Below are 21270 nucleotides of genomic sequence, written 5' to 3'. Positions count from 1 at the left end.
ATCTTGGCAGGGATTGATGTGTGTGGTATACTTTTTTCTCTGTTTTGTTAGAGTACCAGGGATTGAACTTATTAAATTTTAGACTTAATATACAAAGGTACACGGCATGTGGATATAAAAACAGACCGACAACAATTGACATAAAAATAATTACTGCATACCAGTTATAAAAACAAATGGGATGAAATTACAGAGCCTAAACTTACGTATGACAATCTGTATGCCTGGGGCAGGCAGAAGAGATGGACAGTCATTCAATTAGATTGAGACCTCTAGAGCTAACAATCTACCCCTTCACACACAGGCTTTTTAAGCAAATAGAAATGGCACGGCATACAGAGGGGCAGTGTATATGGTAATGTGGGGGAGGAAATGTCCCATGGGTGTCAACCTAATCTCCTCTATGTAGGAAGTTGCATATTGATCCATATACACGATCAAAGACAATGCATTACTGCGATCTGAATGTTAAGTTATTATTATTATTATTATCCTTTATTTGTTAGGGGCCACAAGATTTCCGCAGCGCCGTACACAGTACAAACAGTAGACTATACAGGGTGAAACGGTACAAAACAATAAACAAAAAATACCAGTACTTCAGAAACTCCAGGCTGGTTGATGCAATAAACCTGAAGCAGAAGAACAGGTAGGGAGACAGGAGGGAAGGGGGCCCTGCTCATGTGAGCTTACATCCTAAGGGAGGGAAAACAGAACAGGCACACGGGGAGTCAGATGTGGCCAGTGGAGAGAGTGAGTGGAGGAGATGAAGGGGTTATGCGGATGGTTGGTAGGCTTTGAGGAAGAGGTGGGTTTTCAGTGCACGTTTGAAGGAGCACAGAGTAGGAGAGAGACGGATGGAACGAGGGAGGTCGTTCCAGTGGAGGGGGGCAGCACGGGAAAAGTCTTGGATTCTGGAGTGGGAAGAAGTGATAATAGTGGAGAGGCGGCGATCATTGGCTGAGCGCAGGGAGCAGGCGGGAGTGTGAATGGAGAGGAGGTTAGAGATATAAGGGGCAGTAGAGTAGGAGAGAGCCTTGTAGGTGGTGGTGAGGAGTTTGAAGAGGATTCTGTAGGGGAAGGGAAGCCAGTGTAGGGCGAGGCAGAGAGGGGAGGCCGAGGAGGAGCGGCGTGAGAGGAAGATGAGTCTTGCGGCCGCATTGAGTATAGAGCGGAGGGGGGAGAGACGGGAGTGGGGGAGGCCGGTGAGGAGGAGGTTGCAGAAATCCAGGCGGGAAATGATGAGTGCGTGTATGATAGTCTTGGTGGCATCCTGAGAGAGAAAGAGACGGATATGGCAGATGTTACGTAGTTGGAATTTAGCTGCCAGAATGTCTGCTGAACCTAATTACCTCCCACTGGGCTAATTGACTAAATGTTTTATCTGAGAGGAAGTCATGTAGTTTCTATTTATTTGTTTAATATTTATCTGGGGGCTTGATATCTTTTTTTGGGACCCTCACCTGATAGTTGCATACAGTTATGTGTTAGCGGCACACATAGGTGTAACTTTTAAATCAGACTATGCCGTGTCAGTCATCACTGTCAGTCGGTTACATCAGCCCTGTAGTGTATGCAAAAGTTATGGGTCAAAACAAGTGTATTTGCGACACACAGGACTAGAATCAGACGCATTTGCGTTGGAACGTCCTTACTGTACATGGCCTACGTTTGTCCACCTCTTCCCTCCACCGTTAAGCCTCTCAAGTTGTAGGGAACCGTAAGTGTCATTTACGTTCACACATAAATGGCATGCAATTGTGTTCACTGGCGTAAAGTCCATTCTGTGCATTTGCGGTGCGGAATCAAACAAGATACTCTATATAAATGGACATATGTCGGAACATGAATCAGACCCCTGTGTTTAATTACAGGAGAAACCCTACATTACTTCCCCCTTCCCAGGAAGCAACACACATCGGCTGACGTGGTTAGAGGATTGGGTAACTTGGATCATGGGGCTCGGTTACTGTGTACTTATGGACGAGATAAGTGGCCCCAGCATCTGTACCAAAACAATGGGATCCTACCCAACCAGTGTATATTGGGCAAGGGATCCATCAAGACTCCTGACCAGCATACAATTCCTCATTAAAAGTTTAAAATGTATTAATTGTATAAGTTCTCTTCCAAAGTTAACAAAATAAAAAAAACAATAATTCCCAGTTCCCACAAACCTATTATGTGATGCCCCATGTTTTTCTATTGTTTAGTAGATATCATGTCTCCCTCCATCTATTAAAGGTAACAAGCTGTGAAAAGTAACCTTAGGTGTTTATAGCATCGACTAAACGAGGGTCAGGTCACAAGAAATATGGGAGAAACATAGTTTGGCAAACCAACCAAGCTTGCTATAGGGACTAATGCACATTCCTGTTTTCTTTAACTTTGAAGAATAATAACTAGATCGGTCATGTTAATGAATCAGCATTAAGTAGGTTTTTTTTTTATAAATAAGTAATTAGTGTAGCATGCCTCTAAATGAAATTAAGTAAATTCATCAAGCTTGTTTAATTATTTTGTATATTGGGAATTCTTGAGGACTACAGGCAACAATCCGATGTCACTTGTGAAATTCTCCCAAAATGTTCCTGTTCAGGGGTGGAGATACTGGCACTGCAGGGGCGGGGCAGCTTTACAAGGCCTGGAGGAGCTGATTGGGCTCTTCTTTCCTGGTCATGCATAGGGGCTGATGCCTGCACATTGAGACCCTTACGGATATTCACTGCGCATGCACCAACTCCCAGGCTGCTGTGGTGGACATAGCCAGGGACTTGGGAGAGTGGGCTGACATTGTTGTGTTCTGCTCTTGCATTTGCTTGTATACTCTCTACTTTGATGCTCATGTGTCTTTATGGTAACTGATTTTATTTTTATCTTATAATATTATTGCGGAGAAAGCATAGGATACAGCTCTTAAAATCCCCAGTGAATGCTGTAACATGTGTATGACATTAAGATAAAGGAAAAACACCAAGTGTATCCTGCGCTCCTTTCTAAAAGCAGCTATATCGATTTAGAATAGGGATATACACTTCCCCAAAGAACAGTGATAGTAAAATAAGTGGCTAAAAATTCAAGCGTTAATAGTGTCAATGTACTAGCTAAACAAACTCTTTGTATATTTAGAGGAACACAATCCTCTTTAAACAAATATATATTAAACTTGACCCAAAAAATCTTAAATAAAAGTGTTGAAATTGAGAATACTTAAATTTGTGACCAAATATTGTATCCTCTTCTCTTCTAAATCATTTGTGTATTCACAAATATATAAACATTATTATTATTATTATTATTATTATTATTATTATTATTATTATCATTTATTTGTTTATTTGTTATAAACATATCTGAAAGAAAAGGAGAAAACAAACAATGCGCAATACAGTATAAACAGCATATAATATTCCACATATAAGGACGAATATTCTTGGTGATGATATTCTAAATACTTCTAAGGCACAGTCCCCCTAAGGGAGTGCACTTACAAAAACAATGTTTTTTTTTGTTTTCTATCCCCAACACGTTTCAACCACAACAGGTCTAAATACTTCTGAGAGATATCCCCCTAAGGGAGTGCACTTACAAAGACAATCTGTTTTTTCGTTTTCTATACCCAAGATGGATGTTGACCATCTGAGCAGTCTAATTGGTGACTCTTATGATCTATGCTGATCTTTAGTCTTATAACTACAAATGTCTTTTCTCCCATTCTTCATTTAACTGAATGATGTGCTGACATAACGTGCTGAAGGGGGGCATTGTGGGTATAAGACACAGAATGGTTTTCCACTTAGAAGAAACTTGCATCTATAGTGGGCACATTCTATGAGTATTATGTTCCTCTCTACTAACTTGGTGTAATAAATCATGATAATTTGGAAGTCTCGATGGCACTTCTTCTTGTCTCTGCGATGATTTTCCCTCCTCAGGAGATTTGAACCAACATTTGGCAATTGGGCCAAGCAGCAGGATTGTAACGTATATGGCCATCTTAATAGAACAGTTACTATTAGATGTAGTTTCCATTATTCTAGAGTTTAAGTACTGTTTTCCATGGGAGACTTGGTTCAACTCTTCCATGTATCCTGTAGAAGAAAGGAGCATGTTAGGTCATTTCGTAAGCAAACATATTTGTCATGGAAGACTTGAAATCCTCTTTCAATCATTATCGGACATCATTGGATGGTACATTCTACACATGTAGATATTTTGGGCCCATTTGGGCTCAATAAATGATTTGCAAAACAGCTTTGGACACATCGTTAGACTCAATCTGTGCAAGTGCTAGATCTCTGGCCAGGAGCCTGGATTTATGGAGAACTTTGGAGGCATTTGCAAAGGAGCAAACATTTGCACAGACAGAGGATAGGATTCCGTCATTAGTAATGTGGGCAAATGATAAGCTATGTTGTCAATTGTTGATTGCTGCTTCTTAAAACAGAAATATCTATATAAGGAAAACTAGACATGTAAAATTTCTGAAAATAAAAAAAACATAGCTGTAACTATTGTTTATCTGCTGAATCAGATGTCAGAAAGATATTTGGTTGAAGCTTAATAAAAAGATTGTGATGGAAATATTCTTGTTGAAGACAGGATTTCAATACACAAAGAACAAAAGCCTGGGCGTGGAATAGCTGTGCAATGTTTCGGCTGTTACACCGTTATAAGAGACAAGGAGCTGAAGACACCAGTAAGTAACTATGTGTCTCTCAGACATGAGGATCTCCTGTACACTCACCGTCCTATTGCTGAGCGTTACGCTCTGTGCCGCAGAGAGCACCTGTCCAGGTAAGTCACAGCGGCAAAGAATAAGTCTCTACATGATCGCATATGCCCTAGTCATTAACATTATTATTTAAACAATATAATGCATTTATTATCTATTTTGCAATGAATTGATTACACGATAGGCACAAAAATTTCACAGTCTTGGATTCACAGAGATAATTCCTAGATAAAGGGATATGTGAATACACTGTATACTGCAATAATAATAGTGACCGGAATATCAAGCTCAATATTTTTAACCCTGTCTACTACCTCTGTCCCACAGAGTAACAGTGCGTGTTTTCAGGATTTCCTCAGAGAACTATGTGGGGATTAACTCTTACCAAAAATGGATCTCTCTTTTTAGCCAAGTTAAAAAGAGTTGCCAAAAACAACTGCTGTATTGCACCATGCAATCTGTAATTGTATTGTATCAGTACCTTATCTTAAACTGGGTGCACAGGACAGAAAATTTCATCAGATGCAATATCTGTAATGATTTTACCAACGACTGAGATGATCTTGCAGATTCATTTGTACACACCTACACGATTTACCTTCAGATCTGTGATCTTCATCTCTCATAACCATCTGCTGAAATGGTCGTGACTCTGTACACTCTACAGATATCTGCCTACACTGCTGGTGGTGAGTGCGTGCACACTGCCACATTTACCCGACCTCGTACCATCGTTGATCGTGATATTTTTGGAAGTTTATAAAAACAAATGAAACGATACAATGTGTTTTGGTAAGATAAAAAATGATCGAAGGAGTGTACTCACTGATGCAATATCAGACCAAATGATGGTTTATTGTATGATCTGCGCGATAAGTGGATGAAATTACTATAGTGTGTACCACGCTTTAGTTTGTACTAATCTCTACATATTATTAGTGACGGGAATAAATGTGGCCCATTGTTTGCTGAGGGACAGTAATTCGGATAACAGTTATCAGCCATGGTCTGCAAGTTAATTCTATAACAATGGAGCTTATCTGATAAAACTGCCCTACGGAATGTACAACAAGGTGGTGTAACCCATAGCAACCAATCTGATCTAAACTGTACTGGGAAATGGCAACTACAATCTGAACTGGTTGTCATGAACCCTGATGTGTTTTTGCAGATATCGTAAGAACATTATTAGATAGACACATGGTGCTGCCTATCACTGAATCTGAATTCTAACAATATTGACAATCAAAATAAATCACAAGACTGTGTTGGGAAAATAAGAAACATCATGGTCCTATGTTAAATAACTACTGTTTAATGTCCTAATAAACACAAGGTTGAGTTAGATTAGGTCACATGATTAGCGCTATATCTATTTAATGACCTGGAAACAATGGTGTGTCTATTGAACAGTACCAGCAGATGATTATGATGGATAGGTCATAAGATAGTCACAATGCTTGCGCTCAACCATAGAGTAGTCTATTTTATGAATTAAAGCTTTGTTACAAATGTATTTCTCCTCTACTGTATCCCTTCGATTCATCTGACATATCTTTATTGTCATGGCTGTATGGTAGAAGTGAAAATTTTGGGGATCGGAGAATCGGACAAGTTGACGATTCTCAGAGGGTGCCCAGGAGCCCCTGGACATGATGGATTGAGAGGAGATCCTGGACAACAGGGGGAGAGAGGTCAGTTCACCTTCAATGATGTATACAGAAAACTCAATAAGGTTTAATAATATGGTACAAATACAGGAACACAAAATGTTCTGTAGATGCTCATGTGTGATTAGTTGTTATAGGTTACAATACATTTGTCCTATTAAAGAGGTTGGGTACCTGTGGTTGAATCATGTTATTTATGTATTTATAACCAATGTATAGAGGCACAGAGGCTCCCTCAAGATGTTTTGAGAGGGTTATCAGACATGAATACTATAGACAGGATAACTTTGAGAAGAGGAAAGGCTGTTTAATGCATTGTAAGCATATTTAGCAACACCTTCACACAGGCCAAGTAAAGTCCTGCTACATGAATATTATTATAAAATAATCTCTAAATATTAACATTGAGCCAATCTAAAGAGATTGCATGTATTTCTTCACCTATCTGAATTAATTAACCTGAGTGGAAAGTACCATTGTGTATTCCTGTGTTTGATAAAGTTATAAGAGGTTATTTAGAATTAGTTGAATATACATTATTTTTTGCATAAGAAATATATTTCTGTACTAATCATATGCACCAAAAATGGATACGCATGTGTCCATATATAGTTTCTTTGGCTTATCTTTGACTTGATTCTCCTGACGTCTGGAGAGGTGGAACGAGAAGGTCTGTCTCTCGGAGATGCTGAAGACCTAGGATTTCTAGTGGGGGGGTTTCCATTCCACACTGCCATATTGTATGAAAGAGGGTGTGGGCCATCATTTGAGACAGTGCTATGCTGCTCTCCATCTCTTCCCATCCGCTTCAAAGACACGGACAATGGTCGCCAACTGTCCTGATTCTGTTGGGTGACTGTCCTGCTCATTCAGGTCTTTGTTCCGACTGCAAGGAGAGTTGGGATGTATGTTCTGCTTCACACTGCACTGCTTATTTAGGGTGAGCTGCTTGCATATAACTGTAGTGCATGTTGCTTGCCCTTAGCAAGCAGTACAGTGTGAAGTGGGGCATACATCCCAACTATCATGGCAGGCGGGACAAAGTCCTGGCTGAGTGGGACTGTCACACAAAATCATTGTATTAATTTAAACTGAAAGTGTTGCAATGCAATGTAATGTACTTAATTTACATTACTGTTTCTAATAATAGGGGAAAAAGGATCTGTTGGATTTCCTGGGAAAATAGGACCAGCAGGGGAAAAAGGTAACCAATGTTGATGTATGGATGTCATCACTAAAAAATTTTTTTCCTCAGATAAATCAATAAATCCAAATATATATATATAGATTATATTTAAATATTAGAAACCGCAGGGCTGGCAGTCAATTAACCGTTATCATTATTTAATGAATAATCCAAACAAATAATCAATCCCCAGCGCACAGCTTTGAGGCTTAGTGAATAAATATATAAATATATATATATATATATATATATATATATATATATATATATCTCTTAGGTATCAAAAATGCACTAAGCTTTCATGAAATAATGGTATAAAATGTACTTATTTCTGATAAATGGGCCAATATATAAGTTGGATTAAACACCATACGATATCGGAACTCTAGCTTGATCCTAAACCGGCTGTATAGTGAACTTGACCTCTTGATCTAAAATTACAAATACGATAATTACTGTGAGCACCCTATACCATAGGCCTCAATAGATTTCTCACAATGTTGTAAGTGTTAGGGTAATTTTACCTCTCCTTTATCAAGTCCCTTCAGATATCAGTGAGATAAGATGCTGGTTAACCAGGAGATCAGTAATCAAGACACAGACATGCCAATGTCAAGATAGGACTGAGCTGTGCTCGTTTATTTCTGGCATACATTTATACATGAAAAAAACGTTTGATCTGGTTATAGGATAGAAACACAAGATTGATATTTTCCTGAGTAAATATAAATCTTCTGACAAAGCTAGTTAGTTCTCTTCATGTCACTTTTATGGGTTTTTCTTATCATGGGTTCTTCTTATCATCTTTGCTGGCGCCAATACTCCCAATGCCATCATTCGTGTTCCCATGTCCTAGTACTCCCAATGCCATCATTCATTATCCCATGTCCTAGGCCTCCATCCGGGGTCCTTGAGATAGGTCAAAGCTGGAGCTGGTGATTACGCTGAATGTATTTTTAAGGCAAATACCAAGATTTTTTAACTCCTTCACATATCATTATTACCATCATAATTGAGGCCCTAAAACTGCTCTCACATAAGTATGATAATACCTGCACATCTTATTATTTACTGAATACAATTATTTTATAGGATATGAACATGAAACTACATAAATAAAAGTGTCCCAGGTTCTGCTCTGCACAATCACTGCAGCAAAACTCATAGCAAAGATATGCCAATAGATTCCTTCTTTTTAGACTATCTCAGCTATAGCGCAGTGATCGTCACGATGACCAGGCACAACCTAACTTTCCAAATGACAAAACTAGGACAAACATTTGACCTCGCCCATCATCCAACCAGCCACAAATCACCCAGCAACGCCCCTAGTAAACCACTGGATTAAACCCACTGATCAAACGTATACAGGCTGTTAAGTTTAGTCTAATGTAACATTTGGGGGACCTGGATAACAATTGTACCTACCCCTAATGTACTGTTATCCTCATTGCTCCAAGTCCCAGATGCCTTACACTCAGGGTCGGACTGGCCTGCCGGGGGGCCGGCCTATCCCCCGGTGGGGCCTTCATGCCCCAGTCCGACATTGCTTACATTACTAGTAATAATCCGCGTTTACTGGCCTCTGTGTTATCTATCATGTTTGTGTGTGTTTCTCTGACTATACATGAAATCTTCTATGAATGGACAAAACTAAAACAAGTTAAAATGAATTAAAATAGATTGCCCAGTAGTGTGACTGAGTAATGCGTGTAAAGTGCCCCTCACTTCATATACAACAGTATAAACACTGGTATTTGTATAGTGCAATAGCTACTACTCATTGTTATATGTCATTTTAATATAGGATTTCTGGGTATTCCAGGGGTACAAGGACAAAAAGGTAAACTGTGATGTAATACATTTTAATGTTGTAATGCTAAAATTGGTATTTTTAAAAACAATTTTATTCATTAACACTTCTGTATATAGTGCCAGCATTTTCCGTAGTGCTTTACAATTGAGGACAAACACAGTAATTATCATTTATTTATATAGCGCCACTAATTCCGCAGCGCTGTACAGAGAACTCACATCAGTCCCTGCCCCATTGGAGCTTACAGTCTAAATTCCCTAATATACACATATACATACACAGACTAGGGTCAATTTGTTAGCAGACAATTAACCTACCAGTATGTTTTTGGAGTGTGGGAGGAAACCGGAGCACCTGGAGGAAACCCACGCAAACACGGGGAGAGCATACAAACTCTTCACAGATAAAGACATGGTTGGGAATTGAACTCATGACCCCAGTGCTGTAAGGCAGAAGTGCTAACCACTGAGCCACTGTGATGCCAGTAGTAAAACGAGACTGGGTTTTAACAGACAAAGAGGTGAGAGAGCGCTGCTCTTACACCCAATATGAAACAATGAGTGTAATACTTGAGTGTAAGTGCTGCATATTGCGTATTGGTTCAGTCAGATTGTAGTGTGAAAATATTCTTATTGGAGCTATATGACCCAGTTACGTAGCAATGTTAGATTGGGAGTAACAGGGTTGTTTGGGTATAGAAAGAGAATAAATATAAGTTTTGAGTGAACTGTGTCAAGGGATGGCAATTCAGAAGAATAGCCTGGGGGGATTACAATGGGAGTTTCGGAATTTGATAAGATTGCCTGAAGAGAAGCGATGTTTCAGGGAACACTTGAATATTTAGAGGTTAGTCTAGTTGTATGAGGGAGGGAAACATGAAAGCGAATTGCAATAGTGAGTGCGAGAGATTATGAGTGAATTAATTACATTTTTTGCAGTGTCTTCTGTGTATTCTGGAGATGCTTCTTAGATGTATGTAACAGGATTTGGATGTGGGGAACAAAGGACAATCCTGAGTCAGACTCTTAGGCACTGAGATTGAGGAATAGGCTGTCGTGTTGTCAACAGAAATAGAGATGACAGGTAGGTAACTTCTGTTGACTGGAATATTATTAGCTCAGTTTTTGAAAGATCGAGTTCTAGCTGGCAAAAGGATATCCAAGGCGAAAAACCGTACAATTAGGCTAAGTACACACTGGAGGTTTTTCAGCCAGTCATTGGGCCAATCAGCCGACATACAACTGCTCAGTGTGTATACTTAGACGATGATTGACAGTCGTTCCAAAGTGCCAATCATCGTTTCATTTGGTTGGTCGTACTGTTTAATGATCTTGTTCCAATCACCTTCTGATCATGTGGCGTGTATGAATTCATGACCGATTCCTCGACCAACTGCTGATAGTTTCTCAAACAGCGAATGTAGAGAGTACAGAAGCTAACAAAATGTATAATTATATGGTGGAAAAGTCAAAGTTTATTTTGTTGCATATTGTGCTGTCATTCTCGAAAATGACTACACTGTTTGTGGACCAGATGATTTGAAAGTAATTTGTGTATAGTGTGTACGCATGAGCCAACCAACCAATCAGAACTTAAGTCATAGGTAAAGTTGTTGTAGATTGGTCGGAATTTCTGTAGTGTCTACCTAGCCTTAGATTGTTTTGAAATGTTGGAATCTTTATCTTCGGGCTATTCATCATTGTCTGCATTCCTTTTGTCTACAGGAGATAAGGGAGACCAAGGCTTTCACCAACCTGTGTATGGTAAGCTTTTTTCTTGCATTGATTTCTCTGACTTTATATTAATGAATATTTTAATTAGTCTTAATTAGGTTATGTAAAAGGAAATTGATATTTAGACAGATTTTTGTCTTTGCTCAAAGGATAGTTACAGACTAATTTTCATAGTCTCTTAAGGATGTGTGTACACTTAGATATCTTAATTTATGCTGTAAATTGTGCATAAGTATATTAGACTTTGCTTTACTATTACTCCTTGTAGGTAAATCTACCTCTGAATATTGTGATGTCTGTATTTATGCTGTATACTGACGTCGACTTGTTTTGACCTTTCCTGATCTTGACCCCTTGGCCATTGCCTGTTTTTATCTACTGTCTTGGAAGCTGATCGGTACCAGTTCTATCTGACAGATTTGGTAACTACAAATACCTCTTGCGTCATACACTAATGTCTGGCTCCCTGCTCGCAGTAGAGGTCAAATGATGCTATGTGACCTTTTCCTACAGAGTACCAGTTCTTCTTATGGCGAAACAAGCTGGTAAATCCGAAAAGAACATTAGGTTCAGTTCCCTGGTGATAATAAAGTGTTATTAAGGACCATTCATCAGTCAACAATGGCTGAAGTTGTAATCATATCTACTATGTGTAGGGCTCCCACATATCCTGGTTTTCCTGGTACAGTGCCCTGTTTTCTACCCAAAATAATATACTTACAATACTTATTTTCCCATAAATCTAAACTCCTGATCAATCCAAGGGCAAGTTGGAATGGCTACTTGTGACTGTTTGACATTATTTGGAACACAAAAGAAAGTAATGAAATTGATTGTATGGTCTTAGCGAAATTCAGGTCCTGTTTATTTTTTATTTTAAATTACGAGTGTCCTAACCATGTAACTCCCGACTGAAACAAACTCTGAGTTTCTTCTGAAGTCCTGCCTTCCCAAAAATTATCAAGTACAAGAAACGATCCTGATAACAAAATATTCCTAAATCTAAGGTGTGTGATGGTAATTGTGACGGCACATAATATTAGGACTAGGGGCATAGAAGCCCAAAGTCCTTCTATGGGCCTTTGACAGACTTAAAGCCCATAGAATTATTTATATTATTTATTCACCCAGGCGATTCTTTCTCCTACACTGTAATATTCTGCTTCCTATCTCTCAGCTGCCAGGAACTGTAAGGAGCTGCAGGATCATGGAGAAAGTCTCAGTGGCTGGTACACAATATACCCGGATGGGAAGACCCCACTGAGAGTCCTGTGTGACATGCACACTGATGGCGGAGGCTGGATTGTAAGTCTGTCTGCAGAAATCTCTATATTTCATACAAATATACAGTTCAAACATTCAGAGAATTTCTAGGTCTTCAAAACAACAACAAAACATTGGCCAACAGCACAAACCCTACATAACATAAGGTCACAATTGACACTAGTACTATTTATTACAGATTTTCGAATCACATAATTATGCAAAATGTCCCAAATAAACATTTCCCCTTATATAGCCTATGAGGTTCCCACAGTTGGGACTTGGAAGATTCAGGAGTTACTCACCTTGGTGGCACCTGTGATGGTATAATGCTGATAGCTCGGAAAGTTCTGAAAGTAACGTTTGGTCACAGAAGGAGTTAAGGGGACAGCCACCTTGAGCATGAGGGCCACTTGCAATCAGGTCACTCAACCAGACTACTAAATGAATGAATCTGTGCTCTTCCAAGCTCCACCTATGTAGCCTCATCTCAAGTCCAGTTCCCCCAGGTAGCTCAGTGAGACAATCTAGATCTGCAAAGTCCTTGGGTTTGAATCCTGACAACTGTTGTAGCTTCAGGACTCATTCCCTTTCTCATTTTCTTATTATAGGTATTTCAGAAGCGTTGGGATGGTTCAGTTGATTTCCTGCGTGACTGGAAGTCCTATAAGATGGGGTTTGGCAGTCACCTGTCTGAATTCTGGCTGGGGAATGACAATCTTCACATGTTAACATCATCAGGTATTGAACACTAGGACTTCATATGATCTTGACTCAACCTGCACCTCTCGTCCACTTTAATGTGCTCCATGATTTGCATTGTCTGCTAGGTTTATGCTATGCAAAAGGTTCCTTATGATTTTTCTTGACCATTCTGTGGTGATCTTCTGCTTCTGACTAGCGTTAATTCTTTCATTCTTCTCCCTGATTGTTGTGAATGACCAAGGACTTTAATAATGTGATTTGTCTATAGGCCTTTTACTGCAAGTATCTGCAGTGGCACATTTGATTGGCTTATATTCTGTTGAGAAGTTTGAAAAATTTGTGCTCTTCTCTACAATAGAGTTTTTTCTTTTTTTAAAAAAAAATGTATGAGACTTTCTTGCTGCTGTTGGTGTAGATTCAATTTTATACTGAACGCTCAATAAAAGTTAATCTTAATATAAAACATAATATAAAATATTAGACATTATACAAAAAAAAATTTAATTTTGTTTTAAACTTTAATCTCTGTATATGGAAATAATAAAGATGTGATCTGAATTTTTTTTATAGATGTCTTGAAATAAATATACTGTATATATTCTGAGAAAGGAGTTCTAAATTTGAAAATGCAATGAGCAGAATTTTAATAGCGTAGAAATCCTGACAACATACCTCAGTCCATAAGCTTTTCTGCCTCCATGTTATATAAGATGGATAGAATGTGCAGGCATGACCTTTCTCAGTGACATTATATATCATATAAGAATGCAATATCATGATCGTTGTGACTTTGTGCACTGGGAATACTGTCTGCAAGCTCGTCGCAAAATTGTCATCATCGGCAGCCTACATTAATTATTTTTTTTATTACAAAAGTTTACCCCTTCCACCACAATGCGATAGGTCATATCATATCGTAGTACTAAGTACAATAAAAAGTTTAATATTACGAGGCCCATTTTTACCAAGACCCTCTTTTTGCCTTTTCATTCCACCTTTTGAACTTATTTTCTAAACTTATTTAGCCTTAAATTGGTTTCAATATTAATAATCTATTTTATCTCTCTGACCTACTGCAGCCTTTTACAAAACTATATTGCTATGTATAACACGTTCAGCTGTGGTCTTCAAAGTGTCAGCTCCCAACTAACATCATGTCCTAGAGATGCTGTCATAAACATAACCAAAGAATACAGTATTTTAGCTCTTTTTCAAAGAAGAGTAATAGTTATATGCATGCGAACCCTAACTCTACAGTAGCACAATGTAAAATAAAATAATATAAATATCTTGGTGCTACTTTTTGACAGTAGAAATACGACCAGCAAGCAGCTAAACAGGAAACATGCAGCATCAGGCGCCTTCCCCGTATGTCTCTCCTGCTGCAGGAATGGACGGCGTCTCTCCCACCGACGTCTTCTCTCCCCGATGGTGGCATTGTGCACCTGTTACCTAGCAATGGATTTAGGCTTATGGATGCACTGACGGCCAGACTGGGCAACGGGATGGGACTTTAGGATTCTTTATTGGCGGTCAGCAGTCGTATGATGTCACTGACCGCTGGATTTGTAATTAGACTGTCTATTTAAGGTACACTATGGCACTGCTCTGGTGCCAGAGGTCACTTTCCCTGTGGTCTGGTACTGGTTCTGCTACCTGTGAGCTTTCAGTTCCACAGTACTTCACTGATTCTGATACAGTTTATTGAATATCCTGGTTCTGACTGCTGCCTGTTCCTGACTACTTTTCTGCCTCTCGAATTGATTCTGTTTGGATCTCTTCATTCTGACCTATTCTACTACTGGTGACTACAGCTACTTCACTAGCGACTGACTTTGAGGGCCGCGACTTGCACTTTCCACGCAGCTAAGACCAAACCTCCCTGCAGGGGTCTCTGGAGAACACCGGGGTGTGATAGACTCTGTGCCTCTTTGCTCTGCAGCGTCAACAAAGAGCAAATAATCCGTCCACTTTCATTTGTGACAGAATATTCTGGCTGTAAAGTAACATGGACGCCGCTGGAAACGCTTTATCCCATGACTGGCTTCAACACCTAGCGGAGTGAGTGAATCAGCAAGAATCGAACCAGGAACAGCTCCTTCAATGCCTGCATGGGCTGGCCACTGGCCTGGAAACCATTCAGGCTTCCTGAATTCTCCAGTACAGGCATCTTCTTCTGCACCAGCCTTGTTGGGTCTATCGTTTGTTACTACCTGGGGTCCTTTTTATTCTGGGAACTGGCTCCAATCGGTCATCCTAAAACCTTTCAAACCTGTTTACCACACGCAGTCCTTTGGTCCTTCTCTCCCACCTGTCTACATTTCATTCCAGGTAAGGCTTCAGCGAAAAAGTTACCACCTCATGTACTTCAGATTGCTCCATAGACCTAATTCCCAGGAAGACAATCCCCATTTACCAGTTATCATTGCTTGAGACCCAAGTCATGTCCAAGTACATCTAGGAAAATCTCAAACGTGGTTTCATCTGCAAGTTCTATTCCCAGGCGGGAGCTGGATTCTCCATTGTTAAATGGTATTTTGGTTCAATTGGACCCTGTATTGAATACCGTTGGCTCAACACCATAACGGTAAAGAACTGCTAACCCTTGCCTCTTATCTCCCAACTCTTTGACCACATGTGCAGGCTAAAATCTTTACTAAACTTGACCTATGAGTGTCACTCACCGGACTGTGAGTGCCATTTCTCCTGTGTTCAGGAACCGTGGCCGTCCGCCATCCTGAGGGTCTGCGCATGTGCAGCCCTTATGAAACCTTTTGTACTTGTTGCTTTTAATTAATTGGATGATCAGGCAACCCTCCCTATTTAAACCACCTGTGATCATTACCTAGTTGCCTGATCTTGGAGTCTCATTCCCCATGAGCCTCTGAAGGTGTTCCTGTGTTCCTCGTGTATTCGGCTCCAGCTGATTCCTGTCTTCTACAATTGTGGTTTCCAGACCACTTCAACTCTCCTGTGTTCATCGTGTCTGCACTCAGCTGATTACTACCTGCTACTGCGGCTGCACTGCTCCTTGACAGCCTGCTCTCCTGAACCGCGGTATGCATACTTTCCATTGACTTTGCTATTGTGTTGCATATCTGTCTGGACTGTGTTGTGTTCATCTCCGGAGTCTTCCATCTACTGAAGCTATTGTTACTATTGATTTTGTTTCCTATTACCTGGATCTCTATAGTGACTTTGCATACTTCAAGCAGCGCTTGTCAGTTATTATTGTATTGTGGTTATCATCGTGGGATCAAGTTCCGTCTGCCGCCCGTGTATCCTCTGTATTCCATTCATGTCCTCGTGCCCCTCCTCACATATATATAGCAGTGGTACAACTTGCTGACTCCTGTTTCCCATTGGCACCAGTTTCAAGTATCCTCTCACATAAGCAGTGGTACGACTTGCTGTACGCAGACCACTGACTTCCCCGTTACCTACTTGCACCTGGAACCCATTCCTTCACTATAGACAGTGGTACAACTTGCTATACGCAGACCACTGACTTTCACTACCTCCTTTCTACTCCTGGACATTCCTCCTCACTATAGCAGTGGTACAACTTGCTGTACGCAGACCACTGACTCTCCTCACGTTTACTTGTCCATCTGGTTCCTCGTGTTCATACATCTAAGTCACTAGACTTTCCTTGAGCATTCTCTCACCATATGCTGATTCTCCTGTTCCGTTGTCACCCTGCTACCAGAGGACCATAGTACCAGCTATATTACTCTGGTAAGAACATCATCTGGTGATATCCTGGGCAAAGACTCCTAGTGCCCGTGACAATGAGGTGCTTAAAATCTCATCAGAATTCGTCAGGGAGATGAATGGAAGAATGCCTTCAACATGTGTGATGGTCATTACAAATATCTGGTGATGCCGTTCGGCCTAAGTAATGTCCCAGTAGTCTTCCAGGGGTTTGTGAATGATATTTTAAGGGATCTCTTGTACATTTCAGTAGTTATGTACCTGTATGACATTTTGATCTTCTCCAAGGATTTGAACTCCAACCATAATCAGGGGAGGGAGGTTTTCGATCATCTCTGGTCCCATCGTCTTTATTGGTTTAAGCTAGAAAACTGTCTCTTTGAGCAAGAGAAAGTTCTGTTCCTTGGATATATAGTGTCCGGTCAGAGTCTGCAGATTGATTCAGAGAAAGTGGATTCTGTCCTCAATTGGCCTCAAGGAAATTCAGCGGTTTCTGGAATTCGCGAACTACTATGTCAGGTCATCAAGTGTTTTTCTATAGTTATAGCACCCATCACCGCTCTTACACTTTGTTGCAAAATCCACTGATAATAAATGGTGACCAGTTTCCGTACTGCAAGAAAGTGACAGGTTTGCTTATTCACAAAGAATTTAAGGCTCTGGCCAAGAAGAAAGGTCTTGGGTCAGTGCAGAAGAGGTCCATGCCCTGTGTCAAGATTCAAGAAAATATTTCTTCAGAAAAAGTCTTGACTAACCATGGATGAATCTTTAAGAGGGGGGGTTACTGTCAGGTGCTGCCCCACTTATCTTTCCTGCCACAGGGACAGATGCCTTCTCTATCCAAGGCCAGCAGTGCTCGGCCATTGCTAAGCAATAGAATGTGACTTCTGGGTGCACTGACGGCTGGACTGGGCCTGCGTCACTATTGCTAGGATTCCCTATCGGCGGTTAGCTGCCATATTATGTCACTCACTGCTGGATGAAATTGGACAACCTATTTAAGGCAGACTCCTGCACTGCACCACTGCCGGAGTATTGGATCATTTTCTCTGCGGTCTAGTTCTGGTTCTGCCACCTGTGTGCTTTCAGTTCCACAGTACTCTACTGGTTCTAATACAGTCTATTGGTTATCGTGGTTCTGACTGCTACCTGTTCCCGACCACCCTTTTAACTCTGGAGTTGATTCTGTTTGGCTCTTCTAGTACTGACCCGTCTTGTCCACTACTCACTACTGATAACTCCAGTAATCTTGCTAGCGAGTGGCTCTGAAGGCCACGGCCCATAAAGCTAGGACCAAACCTCCTTGTGGGGGTCCTTGGTGAATACCAGGCGTGTGTTAGACTCCATGCCTCTTTGTCTAGTAGCGTCAATAACTAGCAGGTAATACATCCACTTCCCAGTGATTTGTGACATGCAGGTTTCAAAAAAATAATTCCAACAAAATTTTAACTTTTTAACCAAAATTTTAACTTTTTAACCATAATGTAAAAGGTCACATTAAGTATAATGAAAAGCTTAACAATATCAGGGCAATTTTATCAAGAACCTCTTTACCCCTTCATCTGTAATTTCCACTTGGATCTCATATGCTTGCCACATAATAGGATGACATTTTTTAAGATGAGGCGACAATCCATGATTGTGTTAGTAAGGATGGGGCTGACTGTGACAGGGGCAGTGACATGATGTGAGGAGGGGAATGGAGGCAGCAGGAAGCCACAGACTGAGAGTTATATAGTGCAAGGAGCAGGGTCCCCCAGCAGCACAAAGTATACTAGGAGATGAGTGATGTGTTAGTGAAGACAGGGCTGCATGTGACAGGGGCAGAGACATGATGGTAGGAGGGGGGATGAAGGCAGCAGGAAATCACAGACTGAGAGTTATATAGTGGAAGGAACAGGGTCATCAGCAGCACAGAGTATATCAGGAGATATGTGATTGTGTTAGTGAGAAGCATATGACATGGACAGTGTCATGATGTGAGGGAAATGTGGCAGAGACTTGTGACATGATGTGAGGAGGGGAATGTAGACAACAGGGAAGACACTGACTGAGAGTTATGTAGTAGAAATCTCAGGGTCTCCCAACAGCACAATGTAGTGATGTGTGCCTCCTGTTAAACTGATGCGAGAAGATTGTGGTAGTAAATGCACCTATATATGAAATGAAGTTCACATATCAGACCTGTTTAATTTCTAGTGTTAAATCTGGTCTAAAATTATTTTTCCCCCTCACATTGTAGGTACGTGGGAACTACGTGTCGATCTGCAAGGATTTGATTCTGTAAAACATTTTGCTAAATACAAATCCTTCAAAGTTATGGGAGAATCTGAGAAATACAAACTGACAATTGGAGACTTTGTGAGTGGTGACGCCGGTAAGAAACCATGAATTCTCTGGTGATTCCAGACAAAGAAATGTACTGAACTGGTCTGTCCCAGTCCCCACTCTGAGCCACACTTCCTTCCTCTAGTTTCAGCTGTGCCCTCTTCTAAATAGAATGTAATTCTCTATGAGCAGAGTCCTCCCTACCCTTTTATTACATGTCTGTATTTATTTTGTCCAGCATGTATGTCCTTGTGTTATGTATGTCCCTGTTTCCCCCCTGCAGAGCACTGTTGCACCTTACAAATCAACTATAATTATAGCAAAAATGAATGATAAGGTGGAGTTTAGCGCACTCTGAAATGTAGCTTAGAATCATGCAAAAGATTAATTGTACACAGTAATTGTGATTCAGGGACAGCACTCTGCAGATTTGTATATAACCCATATTGTACTTGTGTTTAGGAGATTCTCTGACTTCTCACAACGGGATGATGTTCTCCACCGTGGACCAGGACAATGATGGATCTGGCAGTAATTGTGCCCAGGATTACAAGGGAGCCTGGTGGTATGGTAGCTGTCATCAGTCAAACCTGAACGGACAGTACCTTCCGGGGGCCCATAGCAGTTTTGCTGATGGCATTAATTGGCAATCTGGCAAGGGGTATAATTACTCCTACAAACAGTCTGAGATGAAAATTAGACCCGTGTAATCAAACAGAAAGATGCTTCCTATAAAGCAACCAGAATTGTAATCAGGTTTATCATACATATAACTGAACTCTTACTATGTAACTGCATGCAATAATGTCAATAAACCATATACCAATATATGCATCTATATCTCATATTTACTAAATAATTTGACCTTCTGACGCAGATGAGCCCAAAATAAAATCATGTTTACTGTTCAAAAGTAAATACTGTCAAAAATTGCAAATTGAATTGCACTAGTCTATTTGATGTGATAAAATCGTCTGTAGTATTACTTTAATCTTTTCTTCTCTGGTATATTTTAAGTGGTAGAATCCCACCATTGTCTTATTTCCAAATTGAGTAGCTGTTTATATTGTAGAAAAGATGAGCAGAAGGAGCTCCCCTTTATATTCTTATGATATTCCTCCTTTTAGGAAAAAAATATCATCTAATTTAAATAATAATAATGGGCAGTACGGTGGCTCAGTGGTTATCACTTCTGCCTCACAGCACTGTTGTTATGAGTTCGATTCCAGACTATGGCCTTATCTGTGTGGAGTTTGTATGTTCTCCCTGTGTTTGCGTGGGGGTGCTCCGGTTTCCTCCAGGTGCTCCGGTTTCCTCCCACACTCCAAAAACATACTAGTACGTTAATTGGCTGCTATTAAAATTGCCCTTAGTCTCTGTCTGTCTGTGTGTGTGTGTTAGGGAATTTAGACTGTAAGCTCCAATGGGGCAGGGACTGATGTGAGTGAGTTCTCTGTACAGCGCTGCGGAATTAGTGGCGCTATATAAATAATCTTTCTTGTCTTTGTGTATACACAGTTATACTTTGGAATTAGAAGCAGCGGATAGTAGCTGGAATTGAAATTGTAAAATAGATTTAAAATGATCTGCGCTTTCCTCGCTATATTAAACGATTCTAAATGCTGCTTATTTGGATAACTAATTAAATTCCAGCCGATAAGGCGAAAATAAAGTGAACAAATGTGTAAAACAATATAATGTGCCCTCTAAGAAAGCGCAATGTACTGGCAGTGAAATAGTTATCTAGCAATGGATGTGAATCTGGTAACAGATAACAATGTTGCATTAATATCCACTGAAGAGTTACAACAATAAAGAGAGGTAACAACTTAATGAATGGATCAAAGTCAAAATAAAACGGATCAGATAAAAATGTTTTTTTTTACAGCATGAAGCATAAACAAAGGGACTAGTAATAAATCAGTTCAACATTAAATACAAGTAAAATATATAAATATATGTATACAATGTAATATAAAATATTTATTTAACAAACCACAATGCTATGTAAAGGGAAAATAAATACTACTTTCATCAAAAATCATATATGATTAATAGTACATTCATAAAATATTATCCATAACAAATATAAATCAATATATACTGTATGCTTATCTCTC

At 40.0% G+C, this 21270-nt stretch overlaps 1 protein-coding gene across 2 annotated transcripts; it reads left to right on the top strand.

The window, feature by feature from the left end:
• The first annotated feature begins 4644 nt into the window (after nucleotides 1-4644).
• Nucleotides 4645-19978, top strand: LOC142101292 (ficolin-1-like). 2 transcript variants are annotated; one of them, XM_075185651.1, is made up of 9 exons: nucleotides 4645-4797; nucleotides 6316-6429; nucleotides 7556-7609; nucleotides 9399-9434; nucleotides 11132-11170; nucleotides 12318-12445; nucleotides 13015-13144; nucleotides 19065-19199; nucleotides 19613-19978. In XM_075185651.1, exons 1-9 carry the CDS (start codon nucleotides 4710-4712, stop codon nucleotides 19858-19860), a joined length of 972 nt encoding a protein of 323 aa, XP_075041752.1. In that variant the 5' UTR covers nucleotides 4645-4709; the 3' UTR covers nucleotides 19861-19978. The 2 variants fall into 2 exon arrangements, with proteins under 2 accessions (XP_075041752.1, XP_075041753.1); XM_075185652.1 differs by lacking the exon at nucleotides 9399-9434.
• Nucleotides 19979-21270: the final 1292 nt, after the last annotated feature.

The sequence above is a fragment of the Mixophyes fleayi genome, chromosome 9 (assembly GCF_038048845.1).
Source record: "Mixophyes fleayi isolate aMixFle1 chromosome 9, aMixFle1.hap1, whole genome shotgun sequence".
Taxonomy (NCBI): domain Eukaryota; kingdom Metazoa; phylum Chordata; class Amphibia; order Anura; family Limnodynastidae; genus Mixophyes; species Mixophyes fleayi.
The sequence above is the reverse complement of the archived record's forward strand: the minus strand, read 5'-3'. Positions and strand labels throughout refer to the sequence as shown.